We start from the raw sequence: 20,816 nt of genomic DNA, 5'->3' as shown, positions 1-20,816 counted from the left end.
ATTATGTCCCATGGGCAATAAGACCTCAATAAATTTTTCAATAATCTGAAAATTATGGCTGTCATTCTCAGTTACCGGAGTTTCTGGAAGCTCCTGTAAAGAAGGATCACAGTAGGAGAGATCATAGGTTGCATAAAGAGACTTGCATTTCTTGCCCTCATGAAAGGAAGCAGCAGTGAAATCTATTCCTCTTAGCCACCTTCTTGCAACATGAACTCACTACAAAATTCACAGGATGAAGAAAATGAACACCACTCACACCATAGTTAGGACATGACGAATGCTGATCTGCCTCGACCCGGCCCATGAAAGTTCCGCAACGGTGCCCTCTAAGGCCAGGACAGGTTTGCATACTACCTGAAAAACCCCTCATATCACTAATATGCACACTGAAAGAAAAAACTCTGCAGCACAGCATGGAATCACGATCGTAGCGTGGGAGAGCCGTCCAGGACGGCAACCAAGAGCATGGCTCAACCTTGGGCTCACCCAGCGTGGAGGTACAGCTAGTAACCATACATGGTTACCAGTTACACACTTTTTCTTTTTCTGGTCATAGCAAAGCGACTTAGGAGTACCAATATAAGTGACTCAGTTTGTATCCTCGTAGGAACAAACTTTACTTAAAAGTGTCTAACAAATTATCCAAGGAATTATTGATAAGCCATAAAGTTCCCTAACATTGTACATACAGTACTTATAACAGGTAATTTTTTTTTTTAAATCACATAAGATATGTCAGTAAAATTTTGTAAGAGAACAAAAACTTTCAAAAATAATTTTACAAGAAATGAAATAGATATTTTTTAACAGATTGAAAGTAGCCCTGGGAAATTCCAAATTATCATGGTAATAAAACTATCCAAAACTCTATATTTTTTATTTGGCTTTCATATTATTTTTGACAAGCAAAGGACTTCTTTCGATTGTTTATAAATCTTGTAAGTATCAACACTATCACCAATTCTTAAGTCAAAGTTATTTCAAATTAGCTCAACAATATATTCAATAACTAGCATTACTGTGCATGCTCAGCAACTACTTAAAACTGTTATTCAAGTATTCTTAGACAATGCCTTAAATTAAAAAACAATATATAAATGCCAATAGTAAGTTCCTTGTAATTTTCCAAGTTCCCAATGCCTATGTTTTGATGGAATAGTGAAATTATAATAAAATGCCAATAAACTGAAAATACATAAATCATTTTCAACAATTTGTGTTTTTGAACTACTTGAGCATACCTCAGGTCATAATCATAAAAAAATACAACCATATTAAACCTCTTTACCATACATAAAATATGTTCACATCTAAAATCTCAAGGGTAATGATTTTACCGGCTAAAATCTCAAACACAGCCTTGATAATTATCAAGAACAGACTTAGAATAACTGGCCAGTTAAACATAGTGATTTGCAGAACACTAATATAAAATGCACAATTCAAGTAAGCAGGGTATTGGGGAAATTTATCATAGGCTGCTACAACCACAAGAGTACAGAGAGCCGAGAGATGGCATTTAATCAATCTCAAGAGAGTAATATAAAAAGTATATTAAAAGGTTAGAAGAGAACTTTGTTTACCCTCTACAAAGCTATATATATATTTATGTTAGAAATACACATCTTCATATACAACCCATCATCAAGCATGATTATGTTCATACAATATATTCTCTATAAAACAAAAGGGAAATATGTTTTATTGTCCTCTTCTCCAGCTAATTAAAATTCTGTATAAATTTACTTTCCCTTATAACAAAGGTGTGTATTAAGGCACATCAAACATTATTGGTTACATATACTTAGTAGAAAGCAAATGCACTTAAAAAATGCTAATGATATTGTCTTTAGCAATGTTCGACCAAAAATATTTAAGGCATCAAATGAGAAAACTTATACTGTAAACAAATATGCAAATTCTTTGACTTGCATTGCAGTTAATCTTTCAAGCTGAAATAAGTGCAAGAAAAGTTAAGGGATTTTGACGGAGGAAAAATCTATTTCTGGGCGAGAGACCTATGCCGACAGGCAAACTGAGCGCTGATTGTACCTCAACACAGTTCAGCGAACGTCTCCCCAGGCTTCCGGACTCGCTGATCCGCCTTGAGTTCGAAGCCTGGTGCAGGCTCAGTCATAAGTAAATTTCCAATAGAGTACAACATCTGTTAAGTTTAATTCATAAAACTTTAAATTACTGTAACCTATCTAATTGCTGCGAGATCTAAGCACCTTTACAAAGTGCCTTCAAGATTATATATACTCTTGAGATACAAGCCAAATTATATAACTAACAAAGGTTACAGGATGCCGAATACCTTGATGCTCACTTTTAATGAAGACAAAATATTCATAACCTGTACATTGAAATTATAACACCTTTCACATTTTTTGGAATATTCCCGTTGGAGTAAAATGACCAAGAGTAGTAGCAGCCAAAGTATTCAATTCAACACTACAGCACATAATCAAATGCACAAGAAAAGAGGCCACAACATTTGCATAACATTTGTCAAAATTATTAGGATGCCTTCTTTAATTACATTATCTGTTGCAATATATTTGTAAAAAATTTAAAATTTAATATTTCACTAACTGTTAGCAAGAATTTACAACCAATGACATTAAACAAGATGAATGAGGAATACTTATCATACCCAAGCAATTCATTCCAAAAATATATATCAGTTCAATATCTAGAACAGTTCCCCTTCTACCAAGTGAACATAAAGAGACTAAAGTCAAGTCCATGAATATTTCATTATTTAATTTTGGGGGGGGGACTAGTTCACCTATGGCATCATGATTCAAAATTTTACCAACTTTCTTCTTTTCACATTAATATTTTTTTAAATAAGCTAAAAATTACTTGGAACCTCCCTCAAAGGCTTATTTATGTTGTTAATATGAAATCCTTGCATGAAGAGTAACACCTTTTGCTCATTGGTAATTAATATGATGGCCAATGAAATCTTTATCTAAAGATTGCCAGTTTTTTGTGTATCTGACAAATTTACTCTAAAAGACCAGAGTATGCAGTTGTAACAGTAATATTGACACAGATTCCAGTAGGATTGAGTTTTGAAAATAGCTATCAAAATCCAACTTTGAATTTCTGAAACTTTTTTCTTACATCAAAACCCAAATTTTAATTTCTGAAACTTCTTTTTTCTTACAAGAAAATTGATTATAATTACCACAGTTAGTTTAGTTAAAATATGTTTTCATACATAAAAGATCAACAAGAGACTCGCTGACACAGAAAAATTTGCCTTTGCCACCAAATCTTAATTACAGAGGTACTATGAATTCAAGATCAATTCAGATGATTTTTGACAATAATGTTCTCAAAAGCAATAGTTTACAGTGCATAAATGACCCTCAATAAAAATAAATACCAAAGTGATATTATATATGACCTTTCCCAAAATCAAAATTGGAATTTTAATAATAAAATTTATGATTTAGATATTTACCTGGTAGTCATCACACTTTATTCCCACAAAGACGGTTCCTTGATGATTAAAGTATGATGGCTACCGAGTATAATTAACTCAAATAATCAAACATTATATTGTAATGTACATATTTCTTCCCATGACACCTATCCCAAAGTTATGCAATGTACGCAAAACAAATTTAATTTAAAACTTACAAAAGTACATATTTAAAAATGGTTAACAATACAACATTATACGGCAACAGTTTGATCTATTAAATTCAAAAGTATAAAAGTGCATAGGAGAACTATTGCATGTGCCTCCTAACACCTGAGCCTGCCTACAGAAGAGTAGCTACAACAATGACAGGTCATACAAGAATGTCGGTCACATTCATAACACTGCTATGGGTTTGGTACCTTGCTGGCTTTTCCTAAAGCCATGCAAAGCAGATCCCAGCACAAATGTAAGTATCAACGGCCCATTCCTCAAGGCACATAACTAGTACACGCATGCAATTATAAAGCTGCTCTGGCTGAGGTATAAATTTCCTGCAATTAATAAATATCTTCACTTAAACATGAGAAAACATGTAATGCAAGTCATCAACCATCCATTATTGTCTTTGAATCTGACATCTAAAACTCGATTAATGGAATACCTTACTGTTCTATTTGTTAACTGGCTTAAACACTCAAGATTTATTTCTGCAAAACATTATCGAGATTCAGCAAATGGAAGGATTTACAGATCTTCAGACCTTTATCTAAAAGTATTGCAAGAGTAAAGATCTAAACTGTTCAAGAAACACGTCAGTAAGCATTCAATAACTTCAAACAATTAACCATGTATAACAGGATTAGCGTCCATTTCTGTATCAAAATCTACTGACCATCACAAACAGATTGGTAACAAGTATTATAAGGGTAGCAAATCTCTTAAGACTAATATAGCTACAACTTATATTCATGCGCACTGTAGCATTCAATTAACTTCTGTGTAAAGCTCTTACATGAAATGCAAATTGCAAAGATATCTACAGGCATACCCTTCATTTAGACAAGGTATCATTATGTGTGTAAGTACAAAAAATCAAGAAAAACTACTTTGAAAAAAAAGAAAAAGATGCAGAGTATTTGAAAGCAGCTACAACACAATTAATCATAACAATGCATAGTGTACAACCATATAAATCCCACACAAATCTCTAAGAAATTAAGTCTTCAGATCATAGCAATGGAATGTGGTAAGAATGGATGTATTGTTGAAAATGTTAAAAGGTGGTCAATCAATGTTAATATAAAAATAAGACGTAAATATCAAATATAAACAACTAAATTGTGAAATAAGATATATAAGCTTCACTGCATCCTATAATGCAGTAGTCATCAACTTGGAGAGAAAAAGGACAGACCTTCATAGATAAAGCAAAATATCAGTTGAAGCATTTCTTAAGATATTAGTATCAAAAATATTTTTCAAATTCGTGACTAGTTCATTAACTTTATAAAGAAAAATAAAAACATTCGGCAAACTTATAACAAATATTTTTTTTAACAAAATTCATTAATAAGTGGCCACAATGTTGGATAAATTTGATATCAATGTAAATAACGTTCAAAATTGTATATTGACCGGTAATTTCTGTGATGACTATGCATTATAAGCACTTAATGGCTAGTAAAATACAAAAGTGATGAATAGTAACAAGCAAATAATGGGTAGAAAATCAAGAATCAAACCATAAATGCAGGTTATTTGAGTAAAGCAAGCTTCGTAGCCTAAATTTTTCCCTTATACTATTCAGACATATACAGCTAAACAAAATATAAAAACTCAGGTCCAAAAACTTTTATTGCAATAGGTTAAATTGAAAATAAAAGTAAACAGAGCACCAACAGCTTAATTAAACAATCAAAACCAAGCTACATAACATACCTAACCAGTCATTATAATGGACCAGCAAGGGTAAGCACCAATAAAATATTTCTTTAATGTACAAGAAAAATACAATTGCTTACACCAAAACTACGTGGTAAATTTTTTGGGGATGAGTTTTATCAGCAGAAATTTGAAAAGAACAAAAATAAAACGTTTGCAAGTGCAAAACAGTTAAGATGTCTTTGCTACTTCATTGTCTAAGGATTTAGACAAGTCTTGAGTAGTCATTGCATCAATAAAGGTTCCACTTTGTGCAGACTAAGAAGCCAAGCAATACAACTAAATGAAATCTATAAACTTCTCTGTAACTATCATTTAAAGCTTACTAACTTATTTGCATCCAAATGCTGCATAAAATGCATTTCGAGATTAACCCTTTTACAGCACATGTACATAAACTTGTATATTCTCCTATTAAAGCTTCGAGTCACCTATAATTAATTATTGTAAAAGTCTGTAATGTATCTGAAGTCAAGTACCCTTTCAGGGCGATACTGCGTTTTACTATTACAACTAAAACGTATCATTAGACTAGCTTATTATACACTGGATTGCTAATTATGCTCAGATTTCAAAGATGACTAGAAGCTCTCCCAGGTATATTCACCGTAACAACTTTAAAAAGTATTAACTATACTTCCATCTAACCTTGAAAACCTAACAAAACAAAAACTTTGGAACAGACTATTCTACGACCTAAATTTAACCTCCTTTCTAATGTAAAACATACTTTACAACCAAATAAGAATATCTTGAAAAAAGACATTGAATGATACACAGAAAATCTTCTCTCAGATACAGTTCAAGTACAGAAAACCACTGATAATACTAAATACTATAATCCCAATGGAAAAGTGTGGACAAATTTGCATAGTGGTACTAAACTGGTACCTCTACAGTGAATAAATGTACAGTAAGACTACTGTACTGTCATTATAATAGGAGATAGAATTACAGAATATAAAACAACCAAAAATCAATTAATCATATACTGGCTAATATAACTGGTGAAATTTAGATGGCTAGCAACAGCTACAAAAAAAAAGTGATCACGGTTATAGCACCTATAAATTCACATGAATCAGTTTTCACAAGGTTCTGCAATAAACAGTAGATGCAACAGAAGCATATACAAGTAAACAAGCTTTTGCTGTTATAAGCAGCTTTAGCTTGTAAGCATTGGTTGAATCCAAGCTTATCATCCTAGCAGTGTGCAATTTTCATTCCTGCGTACTATAAGCTTCAGTAATATTTGAGTTTTTCAATCACTAAGATTTCAAGAAAATCAGAAATGTTTCCAATAAGTACAGTGCATCAAAAGTTCCTGCGTAACTCACAGATCTTTAAAACATTGCCCAACTTCTAAAATTCTGAGTCTTAAAATACCTCCAGCACAGGTAGCCAAATCCAAAGTACAGATGTAAGTGATAGGGATAATAGCATGTGATTCCCGCAAAAACTGACATGCATTCTTAACTATCCCTTTTGAGGTATAAAAATTGAATTCATGTTATTACGCTATTGTACCAACATCTGAAGAATAAATGTACTGTGCATCAAAATCAGTAAAATGGTGGGCGAATGTAAAAATGAGAATTATTAATCTTTACGGAACAAGATCAAAATAACATGTATACCTATCACTGCTCCCTCCAGCAACATACGGAACAGTAGTTTAAGGCAACGCTTATCACGGCAACCACTGTACGAAGGAACTGTCAAAGTGATCAACTATAGACCAATGAAACTTTAATATTGTTATCGGGGATTTTTCTACGGCTTCTTCAAGATGAAACCCTTACATACAACAATGAGAAGTTTATTGTTATGAGAAACTAAATTAGCTCTAACTTCAGACAACTTAACCTTATCTATACTATTCACAAACTAGTGACTCTGTATAGGAAGGAAAGGGATAATGATGAATCTCAAAAGTTAGAAAAATATTTTCTAGCTTTTTCTTCTTGCTACTTTCTACGAATTGCATTATGGTTATCAACAATGAATTAGAAAGAACAGACCTTTACATATTTTAAGGAAGGTTATGAAAACTGTGATAAACCTTATACTGACAATATAAGATGGATAAGACATCTGGTTAACAATCAAATGGGATATACTATAAATTTTTAACAAATTAATGGTGGTCTGAAATACACCACAAACATAATGAGATGTTAGTCTGATTATATGATCAATCACCCATAAACCTGGCTTCAGAAATGTGCTTCATGCATCAATATCTTACAAGATAAATTCTACCCATTCAAATTTACCATACTGATTTACAGTACTTTACTCTTGAGTGACTTCATCGGTCTTCTGAATCCCCTCGGCTAGTGTTTGATGGTTCACCACCATTAGCAACTGAAGCCGAAGCTGCTTGAGTAGGTATAGTTAAGGCAGGATGAGAATCACTACGAGGAATGAAGACCTTCTCTAAGGCTTTGCGAACTGGCGAGTCGATTATAGATGTCGGACCAGATTTGCTTCTTTTTCCAGGAGGGAGGTTTGGAACTGATGAAGTAATCCCTCTATTTCTGTAAAAAAAAAAATTTTTTAAGGTGATTTGCATTTTCCCTAGCTATACAAACCAGACTCATTTAAAATAGGGAATGCACTCTGCAAAGTTGGAACAGCCATTGAAATCGTTAACTACTGTACGGTGAGACCGGGAAAGTAGCCCCGCCCACTTTCCTGTCATTGACTTTCGACCTAATAAAATTTTTCATTTGTTCCTATGTGTAAACAAATCTTTCATCCTTTAAAATAGGTAGATTGGCTTATTGGTTGGAGGATGTCCCAATGGAGCCAAATTGATTGGTTCTTTTTCTTCCCTGTACAGAAGGGAGAAGACTCCAGCAACCTTATATCAGCCAATCAGAGGGATGAGTACCCTAACAGGCCCTGGGCTAAACTAGCTATGCATAGTTAACTCTAGTTATCTGCGATTTATTAGTTTATGAAAATGGCTGCATATGCCAAATTAGCCAAAAATAAAAAAAAAATTCCCATAACTATAAATGGTAAGTCTGTCTAATGATACACACACACACACACACACACACACAATCTCTCTCTCTCTCTCTCTCTCTCTCTCTCTCTCTCTCTCTCTCTCTCTCTCTCTCTCTCTCTCTCTCTCTCTCTCTCTCTCTCTCTCTCTCATACAATACTGTACATAGTTGATATCCTAACTTTTGCAAAAATATTTGCCAATTTCTAACCGTTTCATGTGTTGTCTTGTGTTTTTGGACAATTTTTAATGCAGTGCTGTACAGTACAGTATTATTTATTGATTTTTAATGCTAAATTTCACATTCTGACTTGCGCTTTTTAACATTACACTGTATTTGGCAACTTGAAATTCTAAATTTTCAGTTTCAACTCATGTTCTTTGACAATTTTTGTTAATTTCTAATGGTAAATTTCAAGTTTTGACTTGCAATTTTTACCATTACAATGAATTTGGCAATTTCTAACTTAAAATGTCTCATTTTAACTCATCCTCTTCAGCAATTGTTTGTGGTTAAGAAATTTGGTGTTAAATTTAATGTTTTCACTTTACAGTATAAGAAATTTTTGAATACCAAGAATTGACAGTACCTGGTATAAGATGGCAAATTGTCTTGGTATTTCTTACACCAACCTTTCTCTCAGCATCCATTCTTTCCCCCTGCATTTACAAATATTATTCATCACTTCCATAATGATGTTGAGGCCAATAATCAACCATACTAACTGCAAAACAAAAAGACTAAAACAACCTTTAAAGGATTAAAGGTTGGTCATGAATGGCCGAGGCAAGGGACAGGACATGTCCTAGAGACAGATCATATACATACATGACCAGCGCCTAAGCCCTATCTCCATCAAGCTAGGACCAGATGGGGCCAGGCAATGGGTGCTGATGACTCAGCAGGTAGGCCTATAGGCTCCCCAAAATCACCATCCCTTGCTCAGAAGCATAGGAGGTTGCAGACACTACTATATAAGAAACTACCGAACTTGAGCAGGTCTTGAACCCCTATTCAACAGATTGTCAAGCAGAGACATTTCCAAAAGGCTAAAATAACTCTAATACACAATAGTACGTCTGTACTCGTTGAGGGCAAAGACTAAAGGGAAGAGTCTTCGGCAGGAAAGAGGGTGGGGCTATTTTCCAATGCACACCATTTGTTGTTAAATACTTCGATAACAATTTCAACAGCTATTCCAGTTTTGCTAAAGACATTCCCATATTTTGAAGGATGAAAGGTTTGTATACACATAGGAACAAACTACTTCACTATTTTTTTTTGCCAACTAATAACTCGAGTTAAATAGACAGGTGGTCTATTACTAAGTACAGTAGTGCACTATGAACTTCATCTATACTATGAACCTAAATAGCCATGCAATTTCCTTTTGAAAAGTGCTCCTAAATCATTGTAATAGCTCCAAAGCTCATTCTAGCAAGTTATTTTCCATAATACAATGAATAAAACTATTACTGTACCTCTGTACCAAGAACTTTCTGAATTCCTTTATTAGTCTAGTGTCCTCCATTCATGTGTACTAATGTATGCTATGTTGAAAATGTATTTAGCTTTTTATTGCAATTTTCAATTTCTTTTCTACCTTTATTCCTACAAATGTCAACATAAGTACGTTGACACATGAAGTCAATAACAAGGAGCAATGACATATCTGGGTTCTATTTTGACAAATATTGATAGGAATTTCCATAGTTGGAGAGTCCGAGTAGAGGTTTACAGTACTACGTTTTTTCTTAAAACTATGGAATAACAATAATGGATAATTAATATTTGGGTTTCCTTCTTATTTCAAGGAACTTTCAGCAAGGGGCAAATGAGCATTTCCTTAGCTAGAAAGTAAGACTTCCCCACTTCCCAACGAATGCATCAAATGCGATCCGAGGCTAGACCTTGTCCAAATAATTTGTTCAACAATGAATAAAATTTAAAGCAATGTACACTTCATGAGGCTAGACAATTGACTAAGAAGAGATCAAAGGGAACAGATAAAAAGTAAAAGTAAAAAAAGCTACTCAAGACTAGAGAACAATGGATTGATTTGGAGTGTCCTCCTAGAAGAGCTGCTTGCCATAGTTAAAGTCTCTTCTACCCTTAGCAAGATTAAAGTACCCAATGAACAATTGCAGTGCAGTATTTAACCTCTTGAGCAAAGAATAATTGTTTGGTAATCTCAGTGTTGTCAGGTGTATGAGGACAGAGGATAATGTGGAAATAATAGGCCATACTATCCAGCTATGAGTAGGAAAAAGAAAAATGAGTCATAACTAGAGAGAGGAATCCAATGTAGTAATGTCTGGCTGATCAAAGGAATCAATAACTCTCAAGTGGTGGTATCTAAACTGAGAGAGAGAGAGAGAGAGAGAGAGAGAGAGAGAGAGAGAGAGAGAGAGAGAGAGAGAGAGAGAGAGAGAGAGAGAGAGAGAGAGAGAGACTTTAGGGTATTAAAAGTATGCACAGTAATTGAGGAAAAAAGTGAACTAAAACATACAGTACAGTAGGACCTTAGGTTACAATGGTCATGTCTTACAATATTACATGGATATGACGCATCTCCCATAATTCAAGAGTTGAATTACTGCTGTATTTCACGATTTTGTAAAATTCTGTACATTATATAACTATGTTTCTAGTTGTTTCTATGTATAAAGTGTGTTTCATGTACTACATTTTGACTTTACTATACTGCATTGGCATGGAGGGGTGACTTCAGTACTGTATTTATGCATGCTCCAAATTACTGTATGTTGAATGTTGAAATTCAACTCGCACCATAGCATAACTTGAGAACCACCTGTATGAATATATGCACTCATTACTTTCTCAAGTTCTGTCCATCATAATCCCAGCTTACAATTCTGTCTCTTATTCATTTACTATTTTGGTAAAACGCAAGTAAGGTTAATGGATGCATGTGTTTGGAATTTTGCAAAGCAATCACTTATGCATGTTTCCTTGACTGCTTTCCATCTTATGTAATATTAATATTTTCTTTCTATAGCTAATATTTCTTCTTTCTTTTTATTCAATCTGGCACATAAAATTTAACTTGAATTATATATACAGTAAACTAAAAAAAAATAAGCTTGAAATCCATCTTACCTGATCGAAGACAATTGGCTAGAACTAGTGAAACTTCCATTCAAGGTCTTCTCGCATCTGAAAATTACACTGAATCCTGATGATCTATTCACACATAATTACAAGTATTTGGGAATATTCATGCAAAAAAGAAGTACAGTATATCAAATCTCCAGCATCAGCACAATTCTAACTACTGCTACTAAAATGCTTTTCAGCAAAAATAACAAGTGGTAAAATGATGAAGAGATTTCATAAGAACGAACAAATAAACATGATGTGGTCAAATACAAATGAATACAAAATTTTAGCTACTGATTTAGAATTTTTTTTTCTTTTTTCTATAAATAATTCTCATATATTATAAATCAGATACTGTTAGTGAAGTATGACTCATAAGAATAATCTACCCAAGTGAATCCAATTTCAAATTACCCATAAAATCTTTGGAATACATAAAGCAAAATAATGTTCTCACATATACAATACCTAGAAATAATAGTAAAACGTTAAAAGGTGGAAGTAAAGAAATTACCAAAAAAATTGAGTGAGCCTTTAGGTAAAAAAAAGAACTTGTGACAAACTAGATTACCAAATATGAAATATCAACTAAATTAATTCAATAAGACAACCATGATACAACTAAAGATGTTGCACATTTCTAGATCTTTACTAATGCTTCTCTACAAATTAAATTAAAATTCTCTAGTAATAGACATCTAAATTGTTAAAGCAAATTTTCAAATTTTGTACTATGTTCAATTGTCTTTTTTCAATGAGGAAAAATTGACTGCTAATTTTTCAGTTCACTGATCATACAAAAAACATTAATGAGGCTGCACAAATCAAGTTGAATCAAATTGAAAATAAATAATGAAGGAGTTAATATGAATGAAAATGAAGGGCATATGTGAATGGGTTAAAACTTCAAACTGTATATCACCAATGACATTACATTACTAATTGAAACTAACACATGTCAAGATGGCATTAAACAAGCAAAATATTCTTAGCTTCATACTAAAACATTCATTCCTAATACTTTACTTGAATATCTCTGTATAAATAAATGAACAGAAGATTAAAGATTAAGGACGGATATCATTTTATTTTCAAGTTTATGCGTTCTTTACTAAAATATCTTAAGAAACTTAAACTATTCTTGAGAATTTAGATGTTCAGTTATTTATAAATGACTCAATGCACCACTACTTTGCTATTTCCCGATTCCTATAACACTTAAAAAGAATTCCTTGAAGTTTAATCTAAATACTGAATTGAGATATATCCTACCTCAAAAAGTTTAAATAAGATTTATTATAGAATTAGCAAAAAATTTTCAAGCTGTGTATAAAAATATCATAAAACTTATATCATCTTAAAAACATGAAAAGATGTGACTATTTCTTTTAAAATAAAATCAGAAGCCTTCTAATATAACCCCTTTCCTCAGCTGTATGCACAATTATGATACACAAACACATGTTCTTCTATGCATAAGCCATATAAAGCATAAAAATTGCATATCCTACTCAACTGAGTATTCCCCAAAATATATATAAATGCCTGTACACCCATGCAAAATAAACAGCCTTTTACTGAAAACTAACATCCCCAAAGCATCAAAAAATCTATTATCCATGCAGCTTGGCATAAAATTTTTGACAATGATTACTTCAAAATGTTATTTTCATTAGTAAAATAAATTTTTGAATATACTTACCCGATGATCATGTAGCTGTCAACTCTGTTGCCCGACAGAAATCTACGGTCGGGATACGCCAGCGATCGCTATACAGGTGGGGGTGTACACAACAGCGCCATCTGTGAGCAGGTACTCAAGTACTTCTTGTCAACAAGAACTCAATTTTCTCCTCGGTCCACTGGTTCTCTATGGGGAGGAATGGCGGGTCCTTAAATTCATGATCATCGGGTAAGTATATTCAAAAATTTATTTTACTAATGAAAATAAAATTTTTCAATATTAATCTTACCCGATGATCATGTAGCTGATTCACACCCAGGGTGGTGGGTGGAGACCAGCATACATGTTAACAAAGAAGCTAAGTATCCCGTATCTTATTTTAGCCGTTATTCAAAATAACAAACATAAAATAAATAAGTACCTGGTAAGGAAGTCGACTTGAACCATTACTCTGCCTTTTTAAGTACGTCTTCCTTACTGAGCCTAGCGATCCTCTTAGGATGCTGAGCGACTCCTAGGTGCTGAAGTATTAAGGGCTGCAACCCATACTAAAGGACCTCATCACAACCTCTAATCTAGGCGCTTCTCAAGAAAGAATTTGACCACCCGCCAAATCAACCAGGATGCGGAAGGCTTCTTAGCCTTCCGGACAACCCAGAAATATTTCAAGAGAAAGATTAAAAAGGTTCTGGAATTAGGGAATTGTAGTGGTGGAGCCCCCACCACTACTGCACTCGTTGCTACGAATGGTCCCAGAGTGTAGCAGTTCTCGTAAAGAGACTGGACATTCTTAAGATAAAAGACGCGAACACTGATTAGCTTTTCCAAAAGGTTGCGTTGAAAATATTTTGCAGAGATCTATTTTATTAAAAGGTCACGGAAGTTGTGATAGCTCTAACTTCGTGTGTCCTTACCTTCAGCCAAGCTTGGTCTTCCTCATTCAGGAGGGAATGAGCTTCTCGTATTAACAGTCTGAAAATAATAGGATAAAGAATTCTCCGACATAGGCAAAGATGAATTCTTAACTGAACACCATAAAGCTTCAGACGGGCCTCATAAAGGTTTTTTAAAAAAAGAACTTAAGAGCTCTACAGGACATAATACTCTTTCTAGTTCCTTTCCAACCATATCGATAAGTTTGGAATAACGAACGATATTGGTCAAGGCCGAGAAGGCAGCTCGTGTTTGGCTAGAAAACCAAGATGTAGAACATGTAGCCGTTTCGGATGAGAATCCGATGTTCTTGCTGAAGGCATGAATCTCACTGACTCTTTTAGCTGGTAAAGCATATCAGGAAAAGAGTCTTAAAGGTGAGATCTTTCAGGGAGGCTGATTGAAGTGGTTCGAACCTGTCTAACTTAAGGAATCTTAGAACCACGTCTAAATTCCAACCAGGTGTAACCAAACGACGCTCCTTCGTGGTCTCAAAAGACTTAAGGAGGTCCTGTAGATCTTTATTGTTAAAAAGATCTAAGCCTCTGTGACGGAAGACTGATGCCAACATGCTTCTGTAACCCTTGAAAGTGGGAGCTGAAAGAGATCGCTCTTTTCTCAGATATAAGAGGAAGTCAGCTATTTGAGTTACAGAGGTACTGGTCGAGGATACGGATACTGACTTGCACCAGTTTAGGAAGATTCCCCACTTCGATTGGTAGACTCTAAGGGTGGATGTTCTCCTTGCTCTAACAATCGCTCTGGTTGCCTCCTTCGAAAAACCTCTAGTTCTCGAGAGTCTTTCGATACTCTGAAGGTAGTGAGACGAAGAGCGTGGAGGCCTTGGAGTACCTTCTTACGCGTGGCAGACGTAGCAGGTCCACCCTTAGGGGAAGAGTTCTGGGAACGTCTACTAGCCATCGAAGTACCTCGGTAAGTTATTCTCTCGCGGGCCAGAGGGAAGCAACTAGTGTCAACTTTGTCCCAACGAGAGAGGCGAACTTCTGCAGTACCTTGTTGACAAACTAGAACGGAGGGAATGCATAAAGATCTAGATGAGACTAATCTAGTAGAAAGGCATCTAAAAGAACCACTGCTGGGTCTGTTGAGAGCCTCTTGGACATCGAGGTTGCGAAGAGATCTATGGAGGATGGCCCCAGGTGACCCAAAGTCTCTTGCATACATCTCTGTGGAGGGTCCAATATGTTGGAATTATTGTCCCTTCCTACTGAGACAAACTGCTAAGACATTCAAGTTGCCTTGGAAGAAATTTGTTACTAGTGAAAAGTCTAGACCTGTTGAACAGGAGAGGAGGTCACTAGCGAACTCGCACCATGTCAGAGAGTAGGTCCCTCCTTGCTAGGAGATGAACATCAAAGCAGGGAGTTGTCCGTGTTGACCTCCATGACTTCGTCTTGAAGGAGAGACCTGAAGCTTTACCAGGTCAGACTTACTGCCAGAAGCTTCTTGCAGTTAAAATGCATTGTCCTTTGACGCGAGTTCCATAATCCCGAGCATTCCCTACCGCCTAAGGTCGCACCCCAGCCTACGTCCGATGCGTCTGAGAAGAGAACGTGGTTGGGAGTCTGAACAGTCAGGGGAAGACCCTATAAAAGGTTGATAAAGTCCTTTCCTCAGGTTAGACCAGACTTACCTTCCGGAAACCGGGATCGAGACCGCTTCTAGCGTCTTGTCCTTTTCCAGTGAAGAGCTAGATAAAACCGAAGAGGACGGAGGTGTAGTCTTCCAAGTGACACCAAATGCACCACGGATGACAGTGTCCTAACCAGACTCATCCACAGCCTGACAGGGCTGTATTCCTTCTTCAGCATCTTCTGGATGGATAGCAGGGCTGGGGATTGATCTTCTTGTTCAGCCATGTCCTCATCAGAGGGTTCCTCATCCGAAACTGATGAGGAAACGGCAACGGAGTGGGCAACGTCTGACTCGCTGAATCCGGTCGCACTGGTGGATGCGTGACGGAGCCGGACACAAGATCATGGTACTGCTGCACAGTCTGTGAACTGTCAACCATGGGGAAGCGAGGAAGAACAGCGACAACCCGAAACTGTCTAGACTGTCTGGGTAGTACAGACAACCCCTTATCGGGTTGCTGAGGTTGCCGCACTGCGTCACAACAAGACACCTCTGCTGGTTGTTGAACGTCTTCCCAGTGACACACTGAACGTCCACAACCACTGGGTCGCACCGGTGGAGGAACCATCTCAACTGGCGGACGTGAGTAGGATACCTCAGCGTCCGTAAAAAATCCTCTATCAAGGACTAAGTTTGGACTGCATGTCTTGCAACATAGGCCAAGGTCTATGGGAGCAGGTGTGGCAACAGACGGGGTTAGCGACTGAAGCGGAACCATTTACCCTCCCTAAAAGCATGTTATGCTTAAATAAAAGTCCATAGGAGGCTAAGCAGCTAAAGGCTCCTCTCCAAATGACAGAGTCCTCAAGGGAATATCAGAAGGAGGGAGAACAGCACTTTCTCATCTACAGGAACCATATCCGAGAAAAGCTAAGTTCTCTCAGTGAGGGTTTCACTGGTGCAAAAGCAGCAGACCAGAAGGCAACGTTATGAAACTGCTTGACAGTCTGTGAACTGTCAAAAACTGAACTGTCAACCACAACAGGAGCGTGAGGACATACAGCACTGGTGTATAAGTAGCAGACCAGAAGGCAACGTCATGTAACTGTATGACAGTTTGTGAGTTGGCAACAACCAAAGTTGTGTGGGGAAGCCTCAACTCCTGCCTGACTAGTTTGCTGCTGGCGAGTGGCGGTAACCACAGTGTGTTGCGGAGGCTGACACACCGTGTCAAAACACGGCAGCTTGTGGTAGCTCCCGCACGGCAACGGAGTGCTCTGTGTGTGGGAGTCATCATACATCTGGCAGGGTTGACTGTGCATGGGTGGAGGAGCTCTCACAACAAGAGTGTGAGAGCAGGAAGCCATGCCGGGCGCACAACCGTGGGAGGTGTAGGCCCACGGATGCATCGTCAACCTTCTCCGCAGTCGGAGTGTGGGAGCTGGCAACAACAAAAGCAGAGTGCTGGTGCGTGGGAGGGGCTGCGGTGGGTTGAGGAGCATGCGGTATGGAGCAGAGCATGCAGTAAGGTATGCAGAGCATGCTGTAAGGTATGCAGAGCATGCTGTAAGGTATGCAGAGCATGCTATATGCAGAGCATGCTGTAAGGTATGCAGAGCATGCTGTAAGGTATGCACAGCATGCTATATGCAGAGCATGCTATATGCAGAGCATGCTGTAAGGTATGCAGAGCATGCTGTAAGGTATGCAGAGCATGCTGCATGGGCAGCGGAGAATGCCGCATAGTGCTGGAACCCGGCAGCTCTACAGAACCTTCCCACTGCTGATGCGGTAGCTCACGCATGTTAGCAGATGGTGCAGCAAGAACATGCGTCTGGCAGGGTGGACTGCGCATCGGTGGTGGAGCTCTCACAGGTGGAGGGTGGGAGCAGGCAGCCGCAGTATCTGCTGAGCGCACAACCTCGGCGGGTTGTAGGTTAACAGGCTGCATTGTCAACCTTCCAGCATGATACTCCTGCATGAAGGAGCAAGTTGAGACTGAATAGTCTGCAGCATGGACCACTAGGGTCTATGAAAGACAACAACAAACGGAGCTAATGTCCGTTGTGACTGAGGGTCTAAAACAGCTGGTGCGGCAACAGACGGAGTTACTGCCTGTTGCGGTACCACCTAGCCTCTCTTGGGAGGTGTGCAGTTGTCGTACTGCAGCGAGTCCGAACTGACCCAGTGGCTACACCTAGGCCGTTGGACTTGCGCGGAAGGGACCGACTTGCACTTAAAAGCTGCAAGATTTGGTCCATGGTTTCTGCGAGAAACCTCTTCCGCAGACGAGGAATAAATGGGCTCTCTCGTCTTTGTGTGGGTGGGGTGATCACGTCGGCAACGTGAGTAGATACACCCGAAACCACGGAGGGAAACGTCTGTTCGTCGATCAAGGCCTGAGGAACCCATAAGTCCTTCGACATTACTTCTCCCCTGGGCTTGGGAGCTTGTAAGAGGTATCGGACTAGGTGAACAACTGGCACGAACAGACGAACCCTCGAACGCAACACTGTAACACTTTGCGCATATCACTTTATCACTTTTGATTTTCTGTTTGCACTTATTTCACTGAACTCGAAACTTTAAGTGGTTTGTACCTGAAACACGCAATCCTATCCTTCATTAAAAGGTAGTAATTGCGAAAACAGTATTACAATGTAACAGAAAAACATAATGAAAGATAAAGAATTCAGTGGCTGGAAAAGAGACTAAACACTAGATCAAATAAACTACGTTTAAAATCTCTCACCGCATAAAGCCTGGGAACAAGAATAAAACTCTAGAAACGTTTTACCTTCTTCCCCTATAGCGACTAGGGAGAAGAGTAAAAAACGAGAACAACGTTACCCGCTTGAACGAAACGTTTATCCTCCTCTCTCTCCCTCCGTCTCTATCTCTCTCTCTCTCTCTCTTGACTTAGAACCTGAGAGATGAGCCCAATTATATATCGTTAAAACATATTATTTGTTAAAGGAAAAAAACTGAAAGGTTTCCCAAATAAAAAGTTCCTTTATTAGAATTAAAACCATTTAAGCTAAGAAAGAATGAACGAAACGCTTGAATCGGTTTACTCTTACTGCAACGTGAAACCGTGAAATACTCTCTCTCTATCGTAACGATAGAGCGCAAGTTGAACGTTCTAAACGTCCACAACTGCGGAGACTAAACTAAACGTTAGTTCATCTTTGAAAACAGTACGAGACTATAAAAGAAATAAAAAGTGAAAGAGAGTCTATACTCTCTTCGACACCAACACTTCCGTCTAAGGGAAGGGTCGGCCATTTAAAAGTGAAAGAGAGTCCATACTCTCTTCGTCACCATAATTAAATCAAATTAATTCCAAAAGCTTGCTAAGCTAATGATAAAGCTTCCTGAATAGCGAAGGCTAAACTCTAGAGCAAATACATCACCAAATCGTGAACAATAACTCCAGAATCAACAGCGTATCCAAGTAGGTCTAGCCGGTGGCACGACAGAGGAAAAATTGAGTTCTTGTTGACAAGAAGTACTTGAGTACCTGCTCACAGATGGCGCTGTTGTGTACACCCCCACCTGTATAGCGATCGCTGGCGTATCCCGACCGTAGATTTCTGTCGGGCAACAGAGTTGACAGCTACATGATCATCGGGTAAGATTAATATTGAAAAATAAACATTTGAACATTTTCTTCTACAATTTGATAAGGTAAAATATCAGCCTAAATACATAAATTAAGTATTCAGATAACCATTTAAGCTTTATATACTTTTGCACAGGCTTAGATTTCTACCCCTGGGATAAACATGAAAGCAGGAAGCTTGAAAATTTGTGTTAATGAAGTACAACAGTGTAACACTGTCTCCAAAAATTACCACCACTGTTGACATGCCCAAGAAACATACATGCCACAATGATCAACATATATTCAGCCAATGTCAAACTTGTTGAAAGGTATAATACTTTACTTAAGCCCTGTTATATTGAAAAAATGTTACTAACCTTACACATTAAAATTCTCACCTATTTCAGAAATATACTTCCATACATAAATAAAATGGCTATAAAGTACATGAAAAGATGATGTGTGTGTTGGCAGCACGTGTGTGAGAAAAAATGTAAAAATGTATATATGTACAAATAATTAATGAGAACTAAATGAATAGCTGTTTTCTCAAAGATTTATGTAATTTGTTAAAACAAACAGACATGTTTGCATATGTCTAAAATACAAACAAGGAGACTAACATGAGAATACAAAAAGCATATACCTAACATCTCACTAATATATCTCCAGTATTTTTTACATTAACAAAATGAAAATAAAAATTCTAGTGTCGGCACAACTGGTACAAAATAAAATTTATCTAAACACAAACTGTGACTGACTTTCACTAAGAAAATCCAGACAAAAATATCTTAAGGATATGTATAGTAAAACAAACTTACATGCTTAGTAATGCCATGTTCAGATCATGTGTCGAGCCCGGTCTGTGAATTTCATTTTCTTGCAACTCACACTCAAGCCTGAAAGCACACAAAATATATTGGCATAAAAAATCCACGTTTCTATATGAAGTCTGAAAATTTGGTAACCATAAAAGTGCAATTGAGTAGATAATTAATGCAGATAGGTATACAAAATTAAATCAATTTTACCGATAATAATGAAGCTTTATAAGCAAATTAAAAATCTTCCATAAAGCAAATACCAGTGCTGGCAAAACAAAACTTGCATGAGATTAACCACAAACTATATCATAACACAGACAACTGTACATTAAATACAGTGATGTTAAATTATAATTGATGTTTACCATAATCAAATAAAAAGAGTTAGAAGGGGAAGAAAAACCCTACAAAGACAAAACACTTACCTGAGCGCTTTCACTAGAGTATGTTGTTGAGCCATCAAAAAATTTACTTGAGACTTAAGAACAGCAATCTCACCATCCCTGTCTCTCAGCTGTTCTTGAAGATCCACGATATTTTCTTCTAGACTTTGGCACATAGCCTGAAGTAGTGATGGTGTGAATTACATCTCTGTTTCTCTACAGTCAAAAGTGCATTGTTGATACAATACTGTATTACACTAAAAAGAATACAG

At 36.9% G+C, this 20,816-nt stretch overlaps 1 protein-coding gene across 2 annotated transcripts in view; it reads right to left on the bottom strand.

The window, feature by feature from the left end:
• Positions 1-865: 865 nt before the first annotated feature.
• Positions 866-20,816, bottom strand: part of LOC137646349 (uncharacterized) — a 56,687-nt gene continuing 36,736 nt past the window's right edge. For both annotated transcript variants that reach the window (XM_068379456.1, XM_068379462.1), the window contains 4 exons: positions 20,587-20,723; positions 20,159-20,236; positions 11,518-11,574; positions 866-7,923 (listed from right to left, as the gene is read on the bottom strand). In XM_068379456.1, the coding sequence (XP_068235557.1) occupies positions 7,695-7,923; positions 11,518-11,574; positions 20,159-20,236; positions 20,587-20,723 (501 nt within the window). In that variant the 3' untranslated portion in view covers positions 866-7,694. The remainder of the gene's footprint in view (positions 7,924-11,517; positions 11,575-20,158; positions 20,237-20,586; positions 20,724-20,816) is intronic.

The sequence above is a fragment of the Palaemon carinicauda genome, chromosome 1 (genome assembly GCF_036898095.1).
Source record: "Palaemon carinicauda isolate YSFRI2023 chromosome 1, ASM3689809v2, whole genome shotgun sequence".
In the NCBI taxonomy this organism is placed as follows: Eukaryota; Metazoa; Arthropoda; class Malacostraca; order Decapoda; family Palaemonidae; genus Palaemon; species Palaemon carinicauda.
This window is presented reverse-complemented; position numbering and strand designations above follow the sequence as displayed.